Here is a 20,598-nt window from a genome sequence, read left to right as displayed (position 1 = left end):
TGATCTCTGTCTGTCACATAAATAAATAAAATCTTTAAAAAAAGAAGTAAACCCTCAAAACCTCAAAGCTTATGTCTTAAATGCTTTATCAATTGCTTTCTAGTCTGCCAGACAAAGGAAGAAGATACAGATGATGTGACTCTCAAGGAGGGGCCGGAGAGATCATGGATCATCTGCATTTTCCCGTGAACATAAGGGGCAGCTTATACTTGTACATGTGTGTGGCTTTAGAGCTTCCCCACATTCCTTTTCTGTCCTATTTCTTCTCTAGTAAGCAGCATTAGAAAATCACAAAAGGGCTTTGTTAAATGAGGAAATATAAACTTATGGTTTATAAGTTTACAAATATAAACCATAAGTTTATATTTGCTCATTGAGAGTTGAGAAGAGTTGAAGCTCTTCTGTTCTGCAGTGGAACTGGGGACGGAACAGCTGGTCAGAAGTATCAAGTTGTGGTAATAATAAGGGAAACAAAAAACAAGGAGATACGCATATGCCTGGAAGGTATTGATGATGACCTGTTTCTTAAGCTAGGGGGACTAGGTATTTTGTTTTATTATGTTATAGTTTATACTTTGTGTACATCTACTCGATGTATATATGTGTGTGTGTGTGTTTATTGTTTGAATAAATGTTAAAAAAAAAAAAAGGCTACTAGCCTCCTGCCCCTTTGTGTACACTAGCCCAGCCATTCTGGAACTCCTGCCCCAATTAGGGGAGCTCCCACCAGACTTCATATTGAGGGGAATGGCCAACCTGGGCTGCCATCTTCTGAGAGCTTCTGCATATATTTTTCAAAGAAACATTGCTATTGGTAGTGGTGTCTATTTTTTTTTTTTTAAGATTTTATTGATTTATTTGGCAGAGAAAGAGAAAGCACACAAGAAGGGGGAGAGGCAGAGGGAGAGAGAGAAGCAGTCTCCCCACTGAGCAGGGAGCCCAATGCAGGGCTTGATCCCAGAACCCTGAGATCATGACCTGAGCCAAAGGCAGATACTTAGCCAACTGAGCCACCCAGGCGTCCCACTGTTGTTCATGGAAATAGGCATCTATGGGCAAGCCTTGTAACCGAACAGCAATGTTTTTGCCTCTCCTAGAGGAACCAAAGTCTGCGTTCCATAGCTTACACACAAACAAACTTGCTCTTTCAGAAATAGGGGCCCATCAAATATGTTGACTCATACATGAAGTGCTATATTCTAAGTATAATCTCCTATCCAGTCTGGGGTAGAGGATCAGGATTGGGGATGTCAGTGACACTAGAGTGCTGAAATTTAGCCCTCAAAGGGCAAATTGGTTAAAGGAATTGAGCTCCAGAGTCGTAACATTAGGAACATGTGGAAAACTACATATAGTGGTTAATTTTATGACATTTCATAAAAATAACTCAATAGAGGGACCAGGAATGTTTGGAGGTATAATAACTGGACTCTGAGAAGACTGCAGAAGTCTTAAAGTCCTTCTGGGACATGATCTGCTTTCCCTGGTCCAGGGTTTCTAACTACTTACCTGTTCAAAGCTCAACTTACATGCTAGTAGAGTATTTGCAAATAGTTTTTTTTTTTTTTTTTTAAGATTTTATTTATTTATTTGACAGAGAGATTACAAGCAGGCAGAGAGGCAGGCAGAGAGAGAGGAGGAAGCAGGCTCCCTGCCGAGCAGAGAGCCCGATGCGGGGCTCAATCCCAGGACTCCGAGATCATGACCTGAGCTGAAGAGAAGGCAGCGGCTTAACCCACTGAGCCACCCAGGCGCCCTGCAAATAGTTCTTTGTTTCAACTTAATTTAATATAGTTTCAGTATATTCTGAAAATGTTTAAATTAAAATTTTATTACAGGCAGTTTGCTTTGTTTTCTATCACTATTGTATTTCCTCACAATTAACCGTATGCTTTTTAAGATGTCTTAATCTTTTCATTGTCATAGAAGAATAACGCAAACCTGAAATCATTAAAACCAGACAAGCCTGACTCGGAGGTATGACCTTTTTCCTTTAACCATCTTACTTCTAATCTTCCTTTTACATCAATAATGACAATATTGTGGTGATTAAAATGTGTGTTTTATAGGAGCAAGCCAAGATAGCAAAGCTTGGACTTAAGCTGGGTTTGCTTACCTCTGATGCCAACTGTGAGATCAAGAAATGGGGGGATCAGGAAAACGAGATTGTTCGAAATGGGCGGACCATGTCCAGTATGGCCTATTCTGTGTATTTATTTACCAGGTAAATATAGTTACACTTTGATTCTTTTAAATCAGTTTCATAATAGTCGATGCAAGGGAAAACTCATTTTAATCGTTGATAGGTTAGAGTCAATTTCAAATAGTCTGTAAAAAAGACTAAGTTCTTATGATAATTAAGTGAATGCAACAGAAGACATTTATATAATTAGGATTTAGATTTAGCCCCTCCAGGGACGCCTGGGTGGCTCAGTTGGTTAAGCGGCTGCCTTTGGCTCAGGTCATGATCCCAGCGTCCTGGGATCGAGTCCCACATCGGGCTCCTTGCTCAGCGGGAAGCCTGCTTCTCCCTCTGCCTCTGCCTGCCATTCTGTCTGCCTGTGCTCTCGCTCTCTGACAAAAAAACAAAACAACAATAACAAAAAAAAACCCTCCAGGTTGTGTCCTGTTCTTTTCCTAATTTTGAAATAATTTTGCATTGATTTTTTTTAAAGATTTTATTTATTTATTTGACAGAGACCACAAGTAGGCAGAGAGGCAGAGAGAGAGAGGGGGAAGCAGGTTCCCCACCGAGCAGAGAGCCCGATGCGGGGCTCGATCCCAGGACCCTGAGATCATGACCTAAGCCCAAGGCAGAGCCTTAACCCATTGAGCCATCCAGGCACCCCTGCATTCTGATTTTGTCATTCTGTGTATCATTCTCTCTTTCAGCCAGCATCAGTAAGTTTAGAAAAACATGCCTTTTAACCCTTTATGCAAGTGATTTATAATTGATTAGATAATACAGATCAAAGAATAGAACCATGAGGACTACAGCTTCAACAGGGTGCCAGATCTCCATGAATCAGGATTCATTATATAGCAGAGAATTTTCCTAACTTTACTACTATACAACCTATGTTCTCTGTCTTGTGCGCATTATAAGACTCTTTACCAAATGCCTCATTGAGGTCCATGTTGATCACATTCCACAATCTTCTATTACAATGTATATTTAGGGCATAGTAATTCCATGTTGCTAAACATTTATCAGTTATCTGCTCAATAATCTGTTCTAGAATTTTTTCAAGGAATAACTTCAGACTTTTCACTAATTTTCTGAAATTTGTCTTTTTTATTTTTGGAAACCTGGAAAATACTGGATATCTCTAATGCTATGGCTCTACTCCTACTCCTTTTGATTTTGAAAATATTCTCAGCAGTGGTTCACACCTATAAGTTATTTCAGTATTTTGCAATGTAATCTGTTTCACATGGAGTCTTTTTTTTCTTTCATTTTTAAAAAAAGATTTTATTTATTTATTTGACAGAGAGAGATCACAAGTAGGCAGAGAGAGGGAGAAGCAGGCTTCCCGCTGAGCAAAGATCCTGATGTGGGTCTTGATCCCAGGACCCTGAGATCACCACCCGAGCCGAAGGCAGAGGCTTAACCCACTGAGCCACCCAGGCGCCCCTCATTTTGTTTTTTAAAGATTTATTTCTTTAGTTTTAGAGAAAGAGAGAGAGAGAACATGCCCTTGTTAACAGGGGGAGGGGCAGAGTGAGAGGGAGTCTGCTGCAGACTCCCCTCTGAGAGCAGAACCTGCCGTGGTGCTCGATCTCACGAACTGAACTGAAGCCAGGAGTCAGTCACCCAACCAACCGAGCCATCCAGGCGCCCCTCAGCTGGAGTCTTAAGCTCAGTTGAACTAGATAGTGTAAGGGCCTATTTAGCCAGAGGGGCCCCACCTCGGTTGAACAGCCATTTTGTTGTTTATGCAGTAAAACTTAAATTGACCCTGCCCCCCCCAGGGGAATTTACTTAAAAGCACCTCTGGGGAAACAAGTCCCGGGGAACTAAGCCCAAATACAAGGGTGGGTCAGGTCAGGTGGAGATAACAGCTGGAATGCAGGGATGAGTTGGGTCAGGTGGAGACATCCAATCAGTAGAGCGCATACTGTCTCCCTAAGCTACCAAGGAGTGTGGGCCCCCGCCTTTTGGGCACCAATTCTGACAAGGTGATAGGCTAGTTCAAATAGCTAGTATGGGGTGAATTGTAACTCAGTTGGCCACCCGTGTGTGACCTAGCATTACTGTGCAGCTTTCTCTGTGTGTTGCAATCTCATTGGCCATCTGTGTGTGACCAGGCTCAACCACATGGTTTTTGCTCTATAAAAGTTAGTCTGTGAGGCTGGGAGGGGTCGCCCTCTCTGTAGGAGGCGTGGCCTGAACGGTGGGTTTGATTCTTGATGCTTGGCGGAAATAAAGCGTTGCTTGACCTTTGCTTTGTATCAGTCTCTCTCCTTTGACCATGGACCCATTATTGAAGGACCCAACATTGGGGACCCAACAGATAGGACCTCCACAACTCTGTGGGCATTGGGGTTCAATAAATAGCACCCTTTTCCCTACCCAAGTTCTGAAGACAATGAAAAAATAAGCAAAAGAATAGGCACTGTAACCTTTATAGTGATAAAGCTATTATTGGATAATGTAGTTTATATGCACTAGCAAGTAGGTTTTTAAAAGTGATCTCCAGAATTCAGAAATCTTCCTCCACAGGGACAGAATGCGTCTCTTGAAATACCTGACAGAGGAGGTGTCTCCCAAAGGCAGCTTTACTTCCAAGAGAAGGAAAAAGGAAAGGCCTACCACATCCAATTTATTTTCGCAAAGTCACCAGAAAGACTGAAAAGCTAAATAAATGTCCACACTCTTCTATGGGCAGGAACAAGAGGGAGAGCTGAGAGAAGTGAGGGAAGTTACGCTGGTGAAGACACTTTGGCCCAGAAGGAAGGGTGGGAGTGAGGAAGGAGATGCATTTCCCTCTTGACGCACTCTGCCTTTTCACGATACAGAATTCTCCTGGAGAGCGCAGGAGAAGTGGTAGGAGCTGAATGATTTGGCCTCTGTTTAGCAGTCATCCGTTAATACTTTACCAAACTTTCCAGCATGGGTGACCTTTCCTCTTCGGTGGTTTCTTTCCTTTGTGCTTAATTGTTTTTCCGCAAGCTTCTCCTGGGATTGAGTCTTGCTGACACCTTTTTTCTTAGTTCCTGTCTTTTTAAAATCTGATGAGGCACATTTGCAGAAGAAAGTAAAATGGAATCCCTTCATTTACTTACACCAAATGCGCACAGATTAGCTGAAATAACGGATCTTGACCTTTGGCTGCCATCATGCTAGTTATCGCCCAGTGATAAAAGTCAGATCTTTAAAACCAAAAATTTGTTTTGACCGATGAAAACTGGAGGAATATCATTATCACTAAGTAAATGTAATTCGATATATAAAAATCTTCCTAAACAGAGGATTCATTAGTAGAATTTTCTGTTTAAGTTTTTAGCTGCCTCTTTTATTTCTTGTTTCTTGTTTTCAGAATATTCCAGTGTGATGTGGTCAGCATTTTTTGTTTGAGGGTCAGGATAGTGTATTCTGGTAAGGGATGACATGCATCCCATGGAGACTAGGAAGCAAGAGGGGCTGCATTGTGAGGGGTAGGAATAACTAAAGCTCTGTGGAATGGGACTTGTTACCAGACATAGTTATTAGACAGAAATGCTCAGTTCAGGGAAGAAAATGGATTTTCTGTAATGGGTAACACCTTGTGCCGTTTTGACACATGTGGGTGGTATATCTGTGGTAAAATCTCAGGCTGGCTTTGTTTTCTACCCACACTGTCAACCTGTGTTTTTCCCCTACATTTTTTTCTGTTTTCCCTTAATACTTGGGATTTGCCAGCCTCGTCTAGTTGCTTGTTTCTTTTTTAAAATATATTTTTTAATATTTTATTTATTTATTTGACAGATAGAGATCACAAGTAGGCAGAGAGGCAGACAGAGAGTGAGAGGGAAGCAGGGCCCCCGCTGAGCAGAGAGCCCGATGTGGGACTCGATCCCAGAATTCCGGGATCATGACCTGAGCCAAAAGCAGAGGCTTAACCCACTGAGCCACCCAGGCGCCCCATCTTTTTTAAAATATTTTTTAAGGATTTATTTATTTGAGAGAGAGAGAATGTGTGTGAGCAGGGGGAGGGGCAGAAGGAAAGAATCTCAAGCAGATTCCCCATTCAGTGGGGAACCCAATGTGGGGCTTAATCCCATGACCCATGAGATCATGACCTGGGCACCTCTTGTTTCCGAGACCCACCTGTACCTTCACAATATCCAGTTTTACAGTTTTCCTGGGCAATTTTATAGCTTTTCCTCAGGCTGTTGTTTAAGGCTGTCTTAACAATGTATATAATTTCTTAGTAATTTGTAGGTGATAATTCATATTTCTTGATAATTTTAAAGGTTTTACTTTTAAGTACTCTCTACACCCAGTAAGGGGCTCAAACTTACAACCTGAGATCAAGAGTTACGTGCTCTACCAACTGAGCCAGCCAGGCATCCCAATTTCTTAATAATTTACATATTTAAGACTAGTGCCTTATAGCTTAAAACAATTTCAGACTTACTAGAGCCTTATAGGTCTTTAAGTGGGTTCTGTTCCATAATTTCATTTGATGATCATAGGGGTTTTATCAAAGAACAGAAAATTTGTTTACGTGTCACAGATGTTGAGGGCAGAATTGGTTGTTACTAGATTTCTTCTGATTCACGCCTCGTCTACTGCTCTTCTTAATGCATTCTGCTGTTCTTTTTGCTATGGTTTGCTTTTTGTTTTAGGGGTCTTGGTTCTTGGTAGTTGTCAATCTGATGTTCCCTAATCTTCTGATGAGAGTGGTAGCACAAATATTATGACTATTTTATAGACTCTGTGCTGAAACTTAAATGACAAGCCTTGTCAAAGTTTTAGAATTAAAAATGAGAATTTTTTGAGCTTTGGTCTGATTCTCTTAACGTTATGTAACAAAGGCCTTTTGTTTAAGACATACTGTCAGATCTCATGTATTTAATTTGTGAAGCAAAATGAGAAAGTTAAAAAGGAAAAATAAGACTTAAATATTGCCAGTTTTAAATTTATTTACATTATAAAAATCAACATATATTATGTTCCCTGAAAAAATTAAAGTGCCCTAAGAAGGAATAGTTAAATATTTAAGAATAAAGTCATAGGGGCACCGGGGTGGCTCAGTGGGTTAAGGCCTCTGCCTTCAGCTCCGGTCATGATCTTGGGTTCCTGGGATTGAGCCCCGTGTTGGGCTTTCTGCTTAGTGGGGAGTCTGCTTCCCTCTCTCTCTCTGCTTGTCTCTCTGCCTACTTGTGGTCTCTGTCTGTCAAATAAATAAATAAAGTCTTCAAAAAAAAAAAAAGAATGAAGTCACAATATTATTAGTCTATTCAATATTACTCTTCAAAACTTGGGATCTATTAATACATAAAATGCTCTAGAACTTTTATGTTATGAAACCAGTTATCAGACAGTAACTTTTTCTTAGACCTCCTTAATAATTCATTTTATTGCAGAGGAGAGGGACCACTGAAAACTTCGCAGGATTTAATTCATCAACTAGAGGTATGTTTTATTTCCATTTTATGCTACTAATTTAATTCTGGATGGAAAGTGGGTAATAACAGATTTTCTAAATGACTTACCATATTGTGTTTGTATGTTTACCTCTGCACACACATGTATAGAGAAAAGTGAAAAAGCAGAGGGCTTGCAGTAGCATTTCATGAAGTTTTTTTGGGGATATCTTGTGTAAAATTCAAATATTATAAGGATAAAACAGAATGGACTTTGTTGACAGTCAATATGTGCAATAAGTTATAGGTTTTCCAAGTAGGTGGAAATATCCTGTCAGCAGATGCAGTATCCTGGATACTTTCCTGAATTCCAGGAAGGCTTTTTGGCCTCTTCATTATTGGGTTGGATGAATGATATTGAGTAAATGAGGACAACACATGGGAAAGTATCTGTCCTGGGCTTGAGGCAGTTAGAGGGTACTTGGTACAGTTTCCTTCTTTCCTTCCATATTCCTGTTGATATAAGGCATTTGGGGAGGGACAGACACACTCATCCCCATGCTGTGCCCCAGTGTATCTAATGGTACTCCACGTAGGCCCATCTTGAATTCTTCTCCCTCAGTTAGAGGCTTTAGATTGGCGAGTGGGTTGCAAGATTACTTTCTCTAACTCTCATGTTACTTTGTTTGCTTTTCTAGAACCATGGGCATTCTCCTATTAGAAATGTGTCATTTCTATCACTTTCTCACCTTTAATAGTTTCCTTTGGCATTCCCATATGCCGCCACCAGAGCCTCTTCAGGAAAGGGATTTTACCTTAGGCGGATGATTATCATCAGAGTCAGAAGATTTATAGAAAATATTTTCTTTTTTTATAAATTCAACTATAAATGAGCAATTTCCCTTAAAACAGTTGGAATAAATTCTGGATTCACTGTGTTCCGTTTGGCTCATATCCGTTTGAAGTCATACCATACCACAGGGGGTATTTCACTGCAAAGATCCACTAGTCACCTTCCTCCTGTGGGAGTTTATTCATGAAACCGGTGTCTGCTGAATAGTCTATGATGAACACGAAGCGCTCATCAAGTATTTATTGAGCTTCCACCCTGTGTCAGATCCTGGGGGGAAGATCTCCATGGAGAAAAGAGAACAGAACAAAGCCAGTGCTGGCCTGGAGCTTACATTCTAGTGTGAGGAGGTAGGCAGGAGAGTGTTAAGGAGGCAATGCCCATATATAAGAATTTAGAGATAAAATCAAGAAAGATAAAGAGAGAGGTGATAGAAGGGTGGCAAGAAAAGACCACTCAAAGGGGGTAAAATTTGACTAGAGACATTAATGAATGAGAGAGTGAGTTGGATGGATGTCTGGGGGTAGAATATATTAGGTAAACAGAGCAAGTGCCAAGGCCCAGAGATGTTGGGGTAGGCTGGGGGGGTCTGAAGAAAAATAGGAGGCAAATTCTCTTACTGGAATGGAAAGAGCCAGAAGGAAAGTGGTAAGGTATGACATCTCTGTAGCCATGGGAACAACTTTGACTTTTTTTCTCAGGTATGAGGGAGAACCCGTTGACAGGTTGGAGGAGCGATGGCAGGATCAGACTTAGGTTTTCAAAGGTTTTTGGCTTGACCAGCAGGGTGATGATAGTGCCATTTACTGCACTAGGGAACACTGAAGGAGAACACCAGATTTAGTGGGTGGAAATCAAGCATTTTATTTTGCTCAAGTAGTATGTAAAAGACCGGTGTCAGGATGGTTCACAAATGGAGAGAGAGACTGGGGAGTCCTCAGCTTTTGGATGGTTTTAAGACCAGGATAGTCCAGGAGATAGACAAGGATCTTGCCCCCGCAGGGTCTGTGGGCCAGAATGGGAGAGATGTAAACAGAAAGTGGTAATGTGAGATGCTGAGGAACGTATGGGTAAGTGAGTCATTCTGTTTGGTTAGAATCTATCTGTAAAACTCATTGATTTCCCTTTTAAAGGATAAGGAAGGGAACAAAGGATTATTTGACCTGGAGATCAGTTCATCCAATGATAGCAAGGTGTTAAGGCTGTTGGATAGAGTGTTAAGTTTAACGCTCAAAGCACTGCCTCCTTCTTCATGTTCTTTATCTGATTCATTACCAAGGCACTTTAGTTTTCTCCACAAACCACCCTCACATTTGCCACTCTCTACTTTTTTATGGCTGCCATCTAAAGTTAAGACTCCTACCCTTTATTGCCCTGGTGTCTCTTACTCTGAAACATTCTGTTACCATTTAAAAATAATCATCCTAAATATTCCTGTCTTATCTGTCCAACCTTATTTTCCACTGTTCTTTGCCATCATCCTGTTCTCCTCACTAAATTGTAAAATGCATGGTGAATACTCAAGAACCGATCTAAATTGGTCCTCTCAGATGGCTGGTTAAGGGATGCGTATGGGTGACAAATTTGAGTGGAAGTAGGAAAGTCCTAACCCTTTGGACCTCATGTTCTACAATTCATCATCGTTGATAGCTGGAGTATTATAAGATGAGCTCCAGATCCTCCCAGAAGCCAAGACATAATTCGTATGGTTAATTTGTGTAGTTAAGTATCATTGGTCTATATGACCTTTTAGAGTAACTGGAGGTTTCCAGGTGTCAGAGGAGCCTCTCCAGGGACTGATTCTGCATCAGGCCTGAGAAGTCTCCTTCTGAAAACAATTCAGCATTTGTGTTTCCTGGGTAGGAGAAAAGCTTCAGGAGTTCCATGTCAAACCTTTTATGTTTAAGTTTTACTTTTAAAATTCATTATAACAATTAGCCATGAGTATATTTCTTATGAACTGTCTGTAAGATCTACATCTAAGTAGTGATACTTTTCTTTCCCACTAGGTTTTTGCTGAAGAGGGCTTAAAGCTTGCTTCAAGTGTACAAGTTTTCTCAAAACAGGTATAATGCTAGTCTGCCTGCTTAGTCTTGGTGGTGATGTCATGAATACCCACTTGGGGGGTATATTATTAAGTTATAAGGGTATTTGAGGTTTAAAAGATGGTGTTTGAGTTGTAACTTCCTAAATTATATTTCAGCTGAAAGATGATGACAAGCTTATGCTTCTCCTGGAAATAAACAAGCTAATTCCTTTATGCCACCAGCTCCAGACAGTAACTAAGACACCCTTGCAAAATCAAGTGTTTCTAAAGGTAAGAGTGGGTTATTCAGGGAAACACTTGAGAAACTTAAACTTTCACCCTTATCAGGTTTGCTTCTAGCCCATTTTCCTTCAGAGTCTTATTATCCACAGATGGGCAGTTTACTTCCATTTTTCATGCCTTCATTGTGAGAATCACTTATCATCTGTAATTGTAACTGATCCCAGGGAGCAATAGGTTCACCAAATAAATCAGCTTTTTGGACATGATTTATTCCACAACACTGAGCAGCTACCCTTAAATCCTGATGTTGTGCCCTGTCTAACTAGGGCACAAATTCCTTAGAGTAGGGGCTCCCGTTGTCTTAGGGAATTTAGCTTATCCCCACAAAGCAGAGTGCCAGAAGTTGCAGAGTAGGGGGTTTGCTGCCACTATTTGGAGTGTTTTAGGAAGTGCCTAAACAGCTCGAAATAGAACAGGCTGATTTTCCATCCCTTCTTCCTGGGGTTCTGTGAAGTGGGCAGGAGACCTGGACTGCAGGCCCTGTACTTGTGTTCTGGGGCCTAAGTCAGCTCATGTGCCCTAATCCATATGCCTTCTGAGATCCTTTAACTTTCTAAATGAAGAAATCTTATCAGGTTAAAATGAAATCAATGAGACAGTCTTTTGAAATACCCATGGTAGAATTTGATTTGCTTGCTTTCTGTCATTATAGGTTGATAAGTGTATTACAAAGACAAGATCCATGATGGCTATTTTAGTCCAACTTCTCTCACTTTGCTATAAACTGCTAAAGAAGGTAAGATAGTTTTTCTGTCTGAAAATCACATTTTAAAAACGAGTTCCCAGAAAAATGCAAAAGAAATAGTTACTATTTAATTGTATAATTTTTATTTTGAAAGTAAATCAGAAACTAATTGTCTTAACTCTTTCCAGCTTCAGATGGAAAATAACAGCTGGGTCTCAGTTACAAATAAGGACTCCATGGATGGTAAAACTTGAGAAGCTTCTGGGGTCAGATCTCTCGAACAGCATGCAGCAAAGCTGATATTTTTAGAAAGCAAATGATCCTTTATATTTTAAAAAATTCAACAGTTTTATAAGGAAAACAATTATGAAATATCTTGCTTTATTTTCTGATCATGAAACTGATTGTGATGCTTTTTGACAACTAATAAATGCCTTGATAGATGCTATATTCTTAATTGCAGTGTGAATTTTCAGTGGGACATTGCCATTAATGATGTTTCTGAAAAACCAAATATCCTGTCTTAATGACAGTTTAATCCAAAGAAGCTATTTTGAATATGTGTTCACCTTTGGCATAAATACCTTAATTTCCTCTTTTCTCCTTTTATTTAAGCTTATCATCTAGACTGATTTTCAGCAGAAAATATATAGTTGTCTGGGTGAACACAGGGCTTTCCTTAAATCTGTGGGCTCTTCTTCAGTCCCTCTGTCCACCATTGTGACTGGCCTCTTTGCTGTTTTGTCACAGATTCCCCCGTGCTAGAAGCACACGTTTGTTCTCTAACAAGCATTTCAGAGCACACGTTTTCTGTTGTGCTGCACCTATCTCAGCAGCGTGGTGGAGCTCACTCCAGTTGGAGTTCCTCCAGGAACTCAGTGGGAGATGGCTTTCACTTCTTCTACCATAGCTGGCTGGCCTTGAATGTTAGCAGGAATCCTAAGCCCATCCTACTGGTGTAAAAAGTCTTTGAACCATCCTTCTCTATAGTGACTGATAGATTGGAAGATACGGGACAACAATGGAACTAAGATGTTTAAAATAATGCTGAATAATCGTGCATTTTGTATATGTGCCTTTGGAATGTTTGTTATAAAACAAACATTTCTCATCTTTTTAATTTTAGGGTTTAAAGGTTTTCTCTTTTTGGGGGGGCGGGGCTGGGGCTTTGATTGAAGAATCTGGTATATGTTCTGCCCTTAAATAGTATAACTTTGTTTTGAGCTCTTGCTAGTGCTTGTATCCCAAAACCGTGAAATTCATTTTAAAATCTGATAGAACATGTCAGTTGCCAAATGGCAGCGGTTACAGAAGCTTGTCTGAGGATTGGTATGTGGGTCAGCTATCAAATCAATATTCACAAGATCCTGAAAAACCACAGTTCTACCAATTAACTAGTCAATATTTTATTGAAGGAAACTTGAACCTACTGTAAGCCTTCATGAGAAAATGGGATACACTCGGCCTAATGACTTTGATAAAATACTTCTTTTATAAAAATTACCAAGCATGGGCGCCTGGGTGACTCAGTTGGTTGTGTGTGTGCCTTCAGCTCAGGTCATGATCCCACGGTCCTGGAATCAAGCCCCGCATTGGGCTCTCTGCTTGTTGGTGAGTCTGTTTCTCCCTCTGCCTCTGTGATCTCTCTTGCTTTTGGTCTTTGTAAATAAAGTCTTTAAAAAAAATTGTCTGATTTTTATTCCTGGAAACCAAAATATTCTTTAAAATTACAATAGGAATATGGGAGAATGTGGTATTTCTATTTCTTTTAGTATCTTTAATATCTTTGTTTTCTGGTGCCTTCAGGAATCGTTACGCTACACAAAATGGGGATGTGTTGGTTTGTGCTTATTTCCAGCTCACAGCTCATCAGTGTAGGTGTCTGTAGAGCTACTGCCTGTATTGTCTGGTGGGTGTATTTAAGGGGCTGTCACACTGGCACTCAAGTTACAAGAAGTTTTTTTAAGTCAAAAATAACTTTTCTTAAGATTTTATTTACAAAATACTTTTCAATACCTGAAATGAGAATATTCTCTCATTTAAGTGCAACTAGGGGAAGGGAGGGAATGCCTTACGACTTCAACAGCGTAAGAGGATAGAGAACTGAAGGAATGTACAGATAAAATGATTTCTTCTGTATTAAAGTACATCTTCTGCTTTATTTACACAGATACTTAAATGTACACGGGTTGCAGCCTTTACGAAAAAATAATTTAAAAAGCCCTTTTATTGCAATTTAGTGTAAATGAGTAGACAATCTTATAGATCAGTTCCATTTTCAGTTTAGATGACGTGAAAGTTTTTGTTCCATGCAAAGGCATCTGTATCTTTGGCTTATGGCGTCTTCCCGTAACTTCCAGGCTGGCTGCCCCGCAGCAAGAGTGTCGAGGCTGAGCCGCTACACCGTGTGTGCTGTAATTAGCAGCCTGACAGCGCATCAGAGTGCTTCCATGCTGGGAAAGCCCTTTGTAGTTTCCGAAGCCTTTTCCTGTTTCCCTCGTTTAAGAAGCCGCGGTGTTACACTGGACTTCGTTTCAGAGAGAAAGGCCACCTGAACTGCACAGGGAGTGGACAAGTATCCTCTGCCTCTCCCCTGCGACCTAAGGGGAGAAGAGCTGGGGCAGCAGCAGTGACACTGGCCTTTTTGGTGGCGTCACTTGGAAGCAGATAGGGTAAAAAAAGACCTGATTTTTTTTTTTTTTTAAACTTCAGACTGAGGGAAAATTGAGGCAAAAACGATAACCATGCCGTAACATTCAAACCGAAGCACGTCAAAATGTAGTATTTACCAGTGGATTACAGAATGATGGGTAAATTATTTTTACTTTGCTACTTAAAACTTTTCTGTCTTGTCCAAAGTTTCCTCAAAGTGCTTTGTTTTTAATCAAAAACATCCTTTGCTTGCCAGTCTTAGAAAAGCAAAAGAACAGAGTGGGTATGTGGGCAGGGAGGATCTGGGAGGCCGAGGACAAAATGGGAACCAAGTCTTGTTATGCAAGACGAAGAGGGGAAACTAGGTGAAGCGGGACGATGGGGCCTCTCTGCGGACGGCGGGCATGACGCGGGCGTCCCTCTTGCTGGTTCTTCTCTAGCCACGGATCGCGGAGGCAGGAGGGGGAAGCACGCCGTGGTACTCGTTCCCCGTGGCAGTCCTCAGGATGTGGCTGTCGTGGCATTTGTGCGCTTCACCAGGACCTCTTCATACTGTTCCTGTGTCAGTAACCCTTCCGTTATGCTTTTGCTTTCTTCAAATTTGGGCAACACAACCGCAATGTAGCCTTCGGTGGATGGCTGGGGAGGAAGCAGAACATTTAGTACTGTCAAAAGTGTAAAGCCCGATAAAGAGTACGTGCATATGGAATCATACTCTCTTCTGCTTCCTTTACCTTCTCCTGAAGAATAGATGGCTTATGGAGAATGTTTTCATTCACTTCCATCAACCGTCCTCGAACACAGCTATTAAAAAAAAAAGTTGTTTTGAAGAAAAATACTACCCCTTTGTTTCTCCTAAATTGTGATTAAAAAGTAACTCACCTAGATACGGTGTATTCTTCTCCATCGGAGCAGTAAATCTTACACAGAGGTGCAAGCTCTGTTAGAAACTGTGCCCCCTGATAATGAAAGGGAAGAAGTAATTAAGTGACGCATATGTTCACTTTCCTTTGAAAGGCAGGCCTCGGTGTGGTAAGAGAATATACTCCCGGAACTGGTGTTTTAAATAAAAATGACTTAAGTACAGAAAAACCACTTATTCAAACATTTATGTAAGTGCCTGCTATGGGCCAAGTACCATCAAAGGCTTGGGAGGGGGGGGGGGGGGGAAGAGCAGACTAAGATGTATAACAGGTGGTTTAATTAAAGATTAAGAATATATTTTGTCAACGTTAAGTGAGAAAGCTACACATGACCAGATATAAAGATTTCAGAAATGTAGGAAAATCTATTAAGCAATAATATAAGATTCAACAAGACGGTATGAAAGAATAGTATACAAATTTACTTTCATTAAGATTCATAACTTATTTTTACATTAGAACTTACGAGATAAAGGAACTTCTTTATCAGGGCCAATCACTAACACTTTTTGAAGCAGTGATATTTTTCTAATTAAAAAGAATGCACTTTGAAGACAATTAGGAAAATACAGGAAGTTTTAAATAGCAAACAAGAATAGTTTACCCATTACCCTTATAATCCAGAAGCAAATACTACATTTTAACACTCCTCTGTTTGAACGCTATGGCATGACTGTTTCATGTACTCCCCTATATCCATGTACTTGGTGAGGTACTGACAAATACCTACAAGGAAGCTCACGGGAAACCGATGCACGCATGTCTGTTGCTCACTTTTTTCCCCAGAAATTGTCCTGTAGTTAACATGGGTATTTGAAGTGAAGATGCTATTCTCTATGAACGCTTTACCACTCGAAATATTATTTTTTTCATCTCTTTTTTTTTTTTTTTAAGATTTTATTTATTTATTTATTTGACAGACAGAGATCACAAGTAGGCTGAGAGGCAGGCAGAGAGAGAGAGAGAGAGAGAGAGAGAGAGGAGGAAGCAGGCTCTCCATTGAGCAGAGATCCCGATGTGGGACTCGATCCCAGGACCCCGGGATCATGACCTGAGCCGAAAGCAGAGGCTTTAAGCCACTGAGCCACCCAGGCACCCCTTTTTCATCTCTTTTTAAAAAAGATTTTATTTATTCATTTGAGAGAGGCGGCAGAGAGAGAACTTGTAAGTGGGGTGGGGGTGGGAAGAGCAGCAGAAGAGGAAGAAGGAGAGGGACAAGCAGACTTCAAGCTCTTTGCAGAGCCAGACATGGGGCCTGATCCCAAGACCGTGAGATCATGACCTGAGCTGAAACCGAGAGTCAGATGCTCAACCGACTGAGCCACCCAGGCGGCCTCCACACTCAAAACATTACACAGCATACAAATGCTACCACAGTGGCTTCAATCGTCTGCATATGGGTACTTCATTTCAGAATACTTAGTGTAACTCCTCACTTCTGGGAAGAGGGGCTAGGGATTTGTCCCAAAGGATGTATGTATCACTGGGTCTACGTTAAAAGAGCAGAAGTGTTTTGACCTTTTTTTTTCACCTCCCTTGGGAGAATAAATGTTTGGCAGTGCTGAGAATCAAAAGTTATCTGTAGTGGGTTCCACATGCAGGTTCTTCTCTATTCTTCGGTAGTAACAACAGTGATAGTATTTTGGAGAAAGATTTATCACAGGAACTTCACAAACACTGTTACACTTGTAGTTTGTAGACTTTCTTTCTTTCTTTCTTTCTTTCTTTCTTTCTTTTTTTTAAGAGAGAAGCTGGGTTTTGGGGGAGGAATGGAAGGGAGTGGGTAGGACAGAGAGAGAGAGGATCTCAAGCAGGCTCCATGCTCAGCACTAGTCCATTGCAGAGCTCGATCTCACAACCCTGAGATTACGACCTGAGCCAAAACCAAGACTGGGATGCTCAACCGACGGAGGCACCCAGGTGCTCCTAGAGACTTTACCTTTTAAGAAAGGTTCATGCTTTTCTAAGTTCACGTGTTTCCTGAGCAAGGAAAAATTAATTGTAAGGTACATTATTAGGGGAATTTCAAACCTACAAAGGGGAGAATAAACAAGGGTCTCCTACAATAGTGAGGGTAATTAGCAGAAACTCTTAGTATCACGTCAGAAAATGAAGGACCTACATCATCCACTGAAACCTCCTTTTCCAGTGAGTCTGTGGGGAGTCTTCAGTATGTTACTGAACTGTCTTTGGTGTGATCCTCTAATAAAATGTGTCCATCCTGCCGAAAGTTGTAGAGGGTAGCGATAATATCCTGTACAATGCAGCACCATGTGGAGATACAGGGTGTGGCTAGGTATGTATCAAATTGGCAACAATTAAAGAATGGAAAATGGTAAGGATTAAATACTGTATTTTTTTCAGACGGATTTTTTTCACTACCTGAGGATGTATTTTTTTTTTTAGTTTACATTTGAAAATACATGGTAAAGAACAGTTGGTCACCTAAATTTTATAAAATTCAGGATACTGGTTTAATAGAAGAGACAAAATATCTTGTTATATTGGTATGAAAGTTGTCCTTTCAAAAGCTCACCTTCCTCATCCTCCACCCTGCGAATGATAGGAATGGCGGTACAGAACTGAAAGTATGACAAATCCTGTACCTCCTGAAATACCTCATTTTTTGGTCTAAGAATTTCTTTATGGTTTTTTTTTTTTTTTAAGATTTTATTTATTTATTTATTTGAGAGAGATGGAGAACATGAGTAGCAGGGAGAGGGAGAAGCAGCTTCCCTGCTGAGCTGGGAACCTGAAATGGGGCTCAATCCTAGCACCCCAGGATCAGGACCTGAACCGAAGGCAGATGCTTAACCTACTGAGTGACCCAGGGGCCCTTAGGGTTAAAGTATTCTTAAAATCACATCAGAGGTGCCTGAGTGGCACAGTCAGTTAAGTGGCCAACTCTTGGTTTCAGCTCAGGTTGTGAATTCAGGGTCATGATGAGATCAAGCCCCATCAGGCTCTGCGCTTAGCACGGAGTCTGCCTGAGATTTTTCTCTCTCTCCCTCTGCCCCTCCTGCTTGTGGTCTCTCTCTAAAAGAAATAAATCTTTTTTTTTTTTTTTTAAGATTTTATTTATTTGTCAGAGAGAGAGGGAGAGAGAGCGAGCACAGGCAGACAGAATGGCAGGCAGAGACAGAGGGAGAAGCAGGCTCCCCGCCGAGCAAGGAGCCCGATGTGGGACTCGATCCCAGGACGCTGGGATCATGACCTGAGCCGAAGGCAGCTGCTTAATCAACTGAGCCACCCAGGCGTCCCAAGAAATAAATCTTTTTAAAAAAATCAGCACATCAAACTGTCAGGGAAGTATGCTGAGCATAGATCACTGGATTGTAAGACTGACTAGATCTATCATTCCTAAGACACTGAAGATTTAAGTAGAGAAAGACAGGAACATACCCGCTTAAATTTCCCAGAGACCTTGTTCTGAAGTCGGCTACAGTTGGTACTGATTTGATAGGAGATGCTTTTAATTGTCTTTCCACTTTGAAGAACTGGATGAGATTCTGCCAATGTGATGACACATATTCTAGAAGGATCAAAAACGTGAGGCTGTGTTAGTGGTACAATTCTTCTGCATGCCACACAGGACTCCTACTGGTACAAGAATACATGAACTGACATTTGTTTAGTTAAACTATCATTTTGCCGCATTTTCCTCTGGCTACTGCTGGAGCTTAACTGCAGAAGGGAATGCAATAATAAAAGAGAAAATGAGACTGAATATCCTTCCCAGAAAAAGGAAGAGCACTAGAAGTCTTTAGGCAGAACTGAGGTTGAAGAGAGAGAAGTAAGGCATCCCTGTGTGTCTGGGATACTACCTGTGCCTCTACCCTACTCCCTTCTGTGAGCCCTGGCAATTCTCCGGGGTTAGGCACAGGCTGGTTACTTCTACTAGGGGCTGACTGAGGGTGTGGTTCTCCATTTGGATGTTTGGGTAATCAAGTTTGTTGCACTCAAAGACTCACTTTTGTCAGCCAAACTCCTGTAATAAATGCCATTTCAACACAATGGAAGATAGTCATTTAATAAGTGTTTAATCCAAGACAATAGCAGGCTATGAAACCAGAAACTTAAAAAAATAATAATTTAAAATTCCCAATTTGCTTACCGGTTGGAGTGCTGTAGTATACAGTGGTCCTCACAGGGTTTGCCTTTGACATCTAAAAGAATGAATGAGTCTGTTGGTTGTTGGGTCAATATTTATTGCCACTGTGTGGTATTTTCTTTGGTTTGTAGAGATAATTATGGAGACTGAACGCACGCTAATCACTGGTATTCTTTCATTACTTAAAAACATATACATAAAGGCTTCCTTTTTTGTAAGGTATTTAAAGAGATCTGGCCCAGATGGAATCTGTCATTCAATATTTGATGATTATTTATTCTTTGCTCCATCTCGCTTCATCCTCACTTTAAAATGAGTACACTCATTGTTTCTATTAGAAAAAGTGCCATTAGCAATGCATTCTTTATATAATATAGCAGCATATGTTTTATGGGTCAATTTTAGAGTGACCAACTCTTCCGGTTGACCCAGGACTGTCTTGATGTTGCTCTGAAAGTCTCAGATTCTAGGAAATACCTCAGTTTTCGACAAACCCGGACGGTTAGTCACCCTAAATTTGGCTAAAACATTGTATGCCAAAATATTTTAAAAGATAAGTACACTTATTATCCCTGAATGAAAGGGAGCAAGTAGGGGCTAGAGAAGGGTCCTCAACGATGCTCCCACCACTGATATTTACTGGGTACACAAAGCAGGACAACAGGGTTATCTCCTTCTACTTCCAAGTGACAAGTATAAGACTCTATCCACTTTGAGTAAAACTGTTAGATTCTGCTTTCTAAATGCCTCCATTCTAACCCAGTTCTCCTCTCCGTCTCTGCCCCTAGCACAGTTTCGAGGACGGAACCCGTCAAATCCTTGCAAGCACTCAGGGCGATTGCAATCCACCTTCCTGGGGAAAGCGACCCACCCTTGAACTCGCACTGCGACGCCAGCCCCTGAGTGCACCCGGCTGTACTGCAGGCCTCCACGGCTTTGCAACTGCCATTCCCTCCGCCTAGAAGGGAACAGAGACAGCCAATTCCTTCTGACATGGGGAGGAAGCGTCGGGAAAACGCGCGTGACTCATGATCTGTCATCGCTGTCCCTACAGCATCAGGTCAGTGCGGCCGAACAGAAGCCGACATCATTCTCCACTTACCGGCTTTGTACCAGCGAGTGAAGTAACGATCCACTAGCGACGGCACAGTAGCTTCCGTGGCCGCGGACTCGGTGGCCATGGCGACCGCCGGTGCCCCTACCCCGCCCTATGGTACCCGAGCACTTCCTCCGAGCAGGCACCGGAGGAGGGCGTACTTCCGGCGCGCGGCCCGCGGCGCGCGCACGCGCGCTGCTCCTAGTTCCGTGGACTCCGCCACCGGAGCTTCTTAGCACTGGGTTTCGGAGTCCGATGTCAAAGCGGGTATCAAATACTATAGGCTTGGAGGGAGGCTGGAGGGACGGGCGGAGTGGCCGCGCCGCTCCCCACCTTTAACTTGCCGGGACTCTGGAGAAGCCCCGCCACGCGACCTGCGC

The 20,598-nt window shown here is 41.5% G+C and overlaps 2 protein-coding genes across 3 annotated transcripts in view; one reads left to right on the top strand and one right to left on the bottom strand.

The window, feature by feature from the left end:
• Positions 1–11,889, top strand: part of CTNNAL1 (catenin alpha like 1) — a 63,963-nt gene extending 52,074 nt beyond the window's left edge. The window contains exons 13-19 of one of the 2 annotated variants that reach the window (XM_032860800.1): positions 1,930–1,977; positions 2,070–2,224; positions 7,573–7,621; positions 10,432–10,488; positions 10,626–10,739; positions 11,404–11,487; positions 11,625–11,889. In XM_032860800.1, the coding sequence (XP_032716691.1) occupies positions 1,930–1,977; positions 2,070–2,224; positions 7,573–7,621; positions 10,432–10,488; positions 10,626–10,739; positions 11,404–11,487; positions 11,625–11,690 (573 nt within the window). In that variant the 3' untranslated portion in view covers positions 11,691–11,889. Of the gene's footprint in view, positions 1–1,926; positions 1,978–2,069; positions 2,225–7,572; positions 7,622–10,431; positions 10,489–10,625; positions 10,740–11,403; positions 11,488–11,624 lie in introns of both variants that reach the window. The other variant, XM_032860799.1, reaches the window with a different exon arrangement.
• A 2,700-nt stretch (positions 11,890–14,589) lies between these two features.
• ABITRAM (actin binding transcription modulator) lies at positions 14,590–20,335 on the bottom strand. Its single transcript, XM_032860803.1, has 6 exons — positions 20,225–20,335; positions 19,126–19,177; positions 18,414–18,543; positions 14,971–15,047; positions 14,823–14,892; positions 14,590–14,727 (listed from the first exon to the last, which is right to left on the bottom strand). Exons 1-6 carry the CDS (start codon positions 20,301–20,303, stop codon positions 14,590–14,592), a joined length of 546 nt encoding a protein of 181 aa, XP_032716694.1. The 5' UTR covers positions 20,304–20,335.
• Positions 20,336–20,598: the final 263 nt, after the last annotated feature.

The sequence above is a fragment of the Lontra canadensis genome, unplaced genomic scaffold (assembly GCF_010015895.1).
Source record: "Lontra canadensis isolate GAN:19392208 unplaced genomic scaffold, GSC_riverotter_1.0 scaffold19, whole genome shotgun sequence".
NCBI lineage: Eukaryota > Metazoa > Chordata > Mammalia > Carnivora > Mustelidae > Lontra > Lontra canadensis.
This window is presented reverse-complemented; position numbering and strand designations above follow the sequence as displayed.

Bases quoted from the DNA above. Each gene is read 5' to 3' on its own strand.
- ABITRAM (XM_032860803.1), bottom strand. From the start codon at position 20,303: ATGGCCACCGAGTCCGCGGCCACGGAAGCTACTGTGCCGTCGCTAGTG. The intron at 19,178-20,224 runs GTAAGTGGAGAA...TCATTCTTTTAG, and splicing joins CACTCGCTGGTACAAAGCCG to ATGTCAAAGGCAAACCCTGT. The intron at 18,544-19,125 runs GTAAGCAAATTG...TGATCCTTCTAG, and splicing joins ATACTACAGCACTCCAACCG to AATATGTGTCATCACATTGG.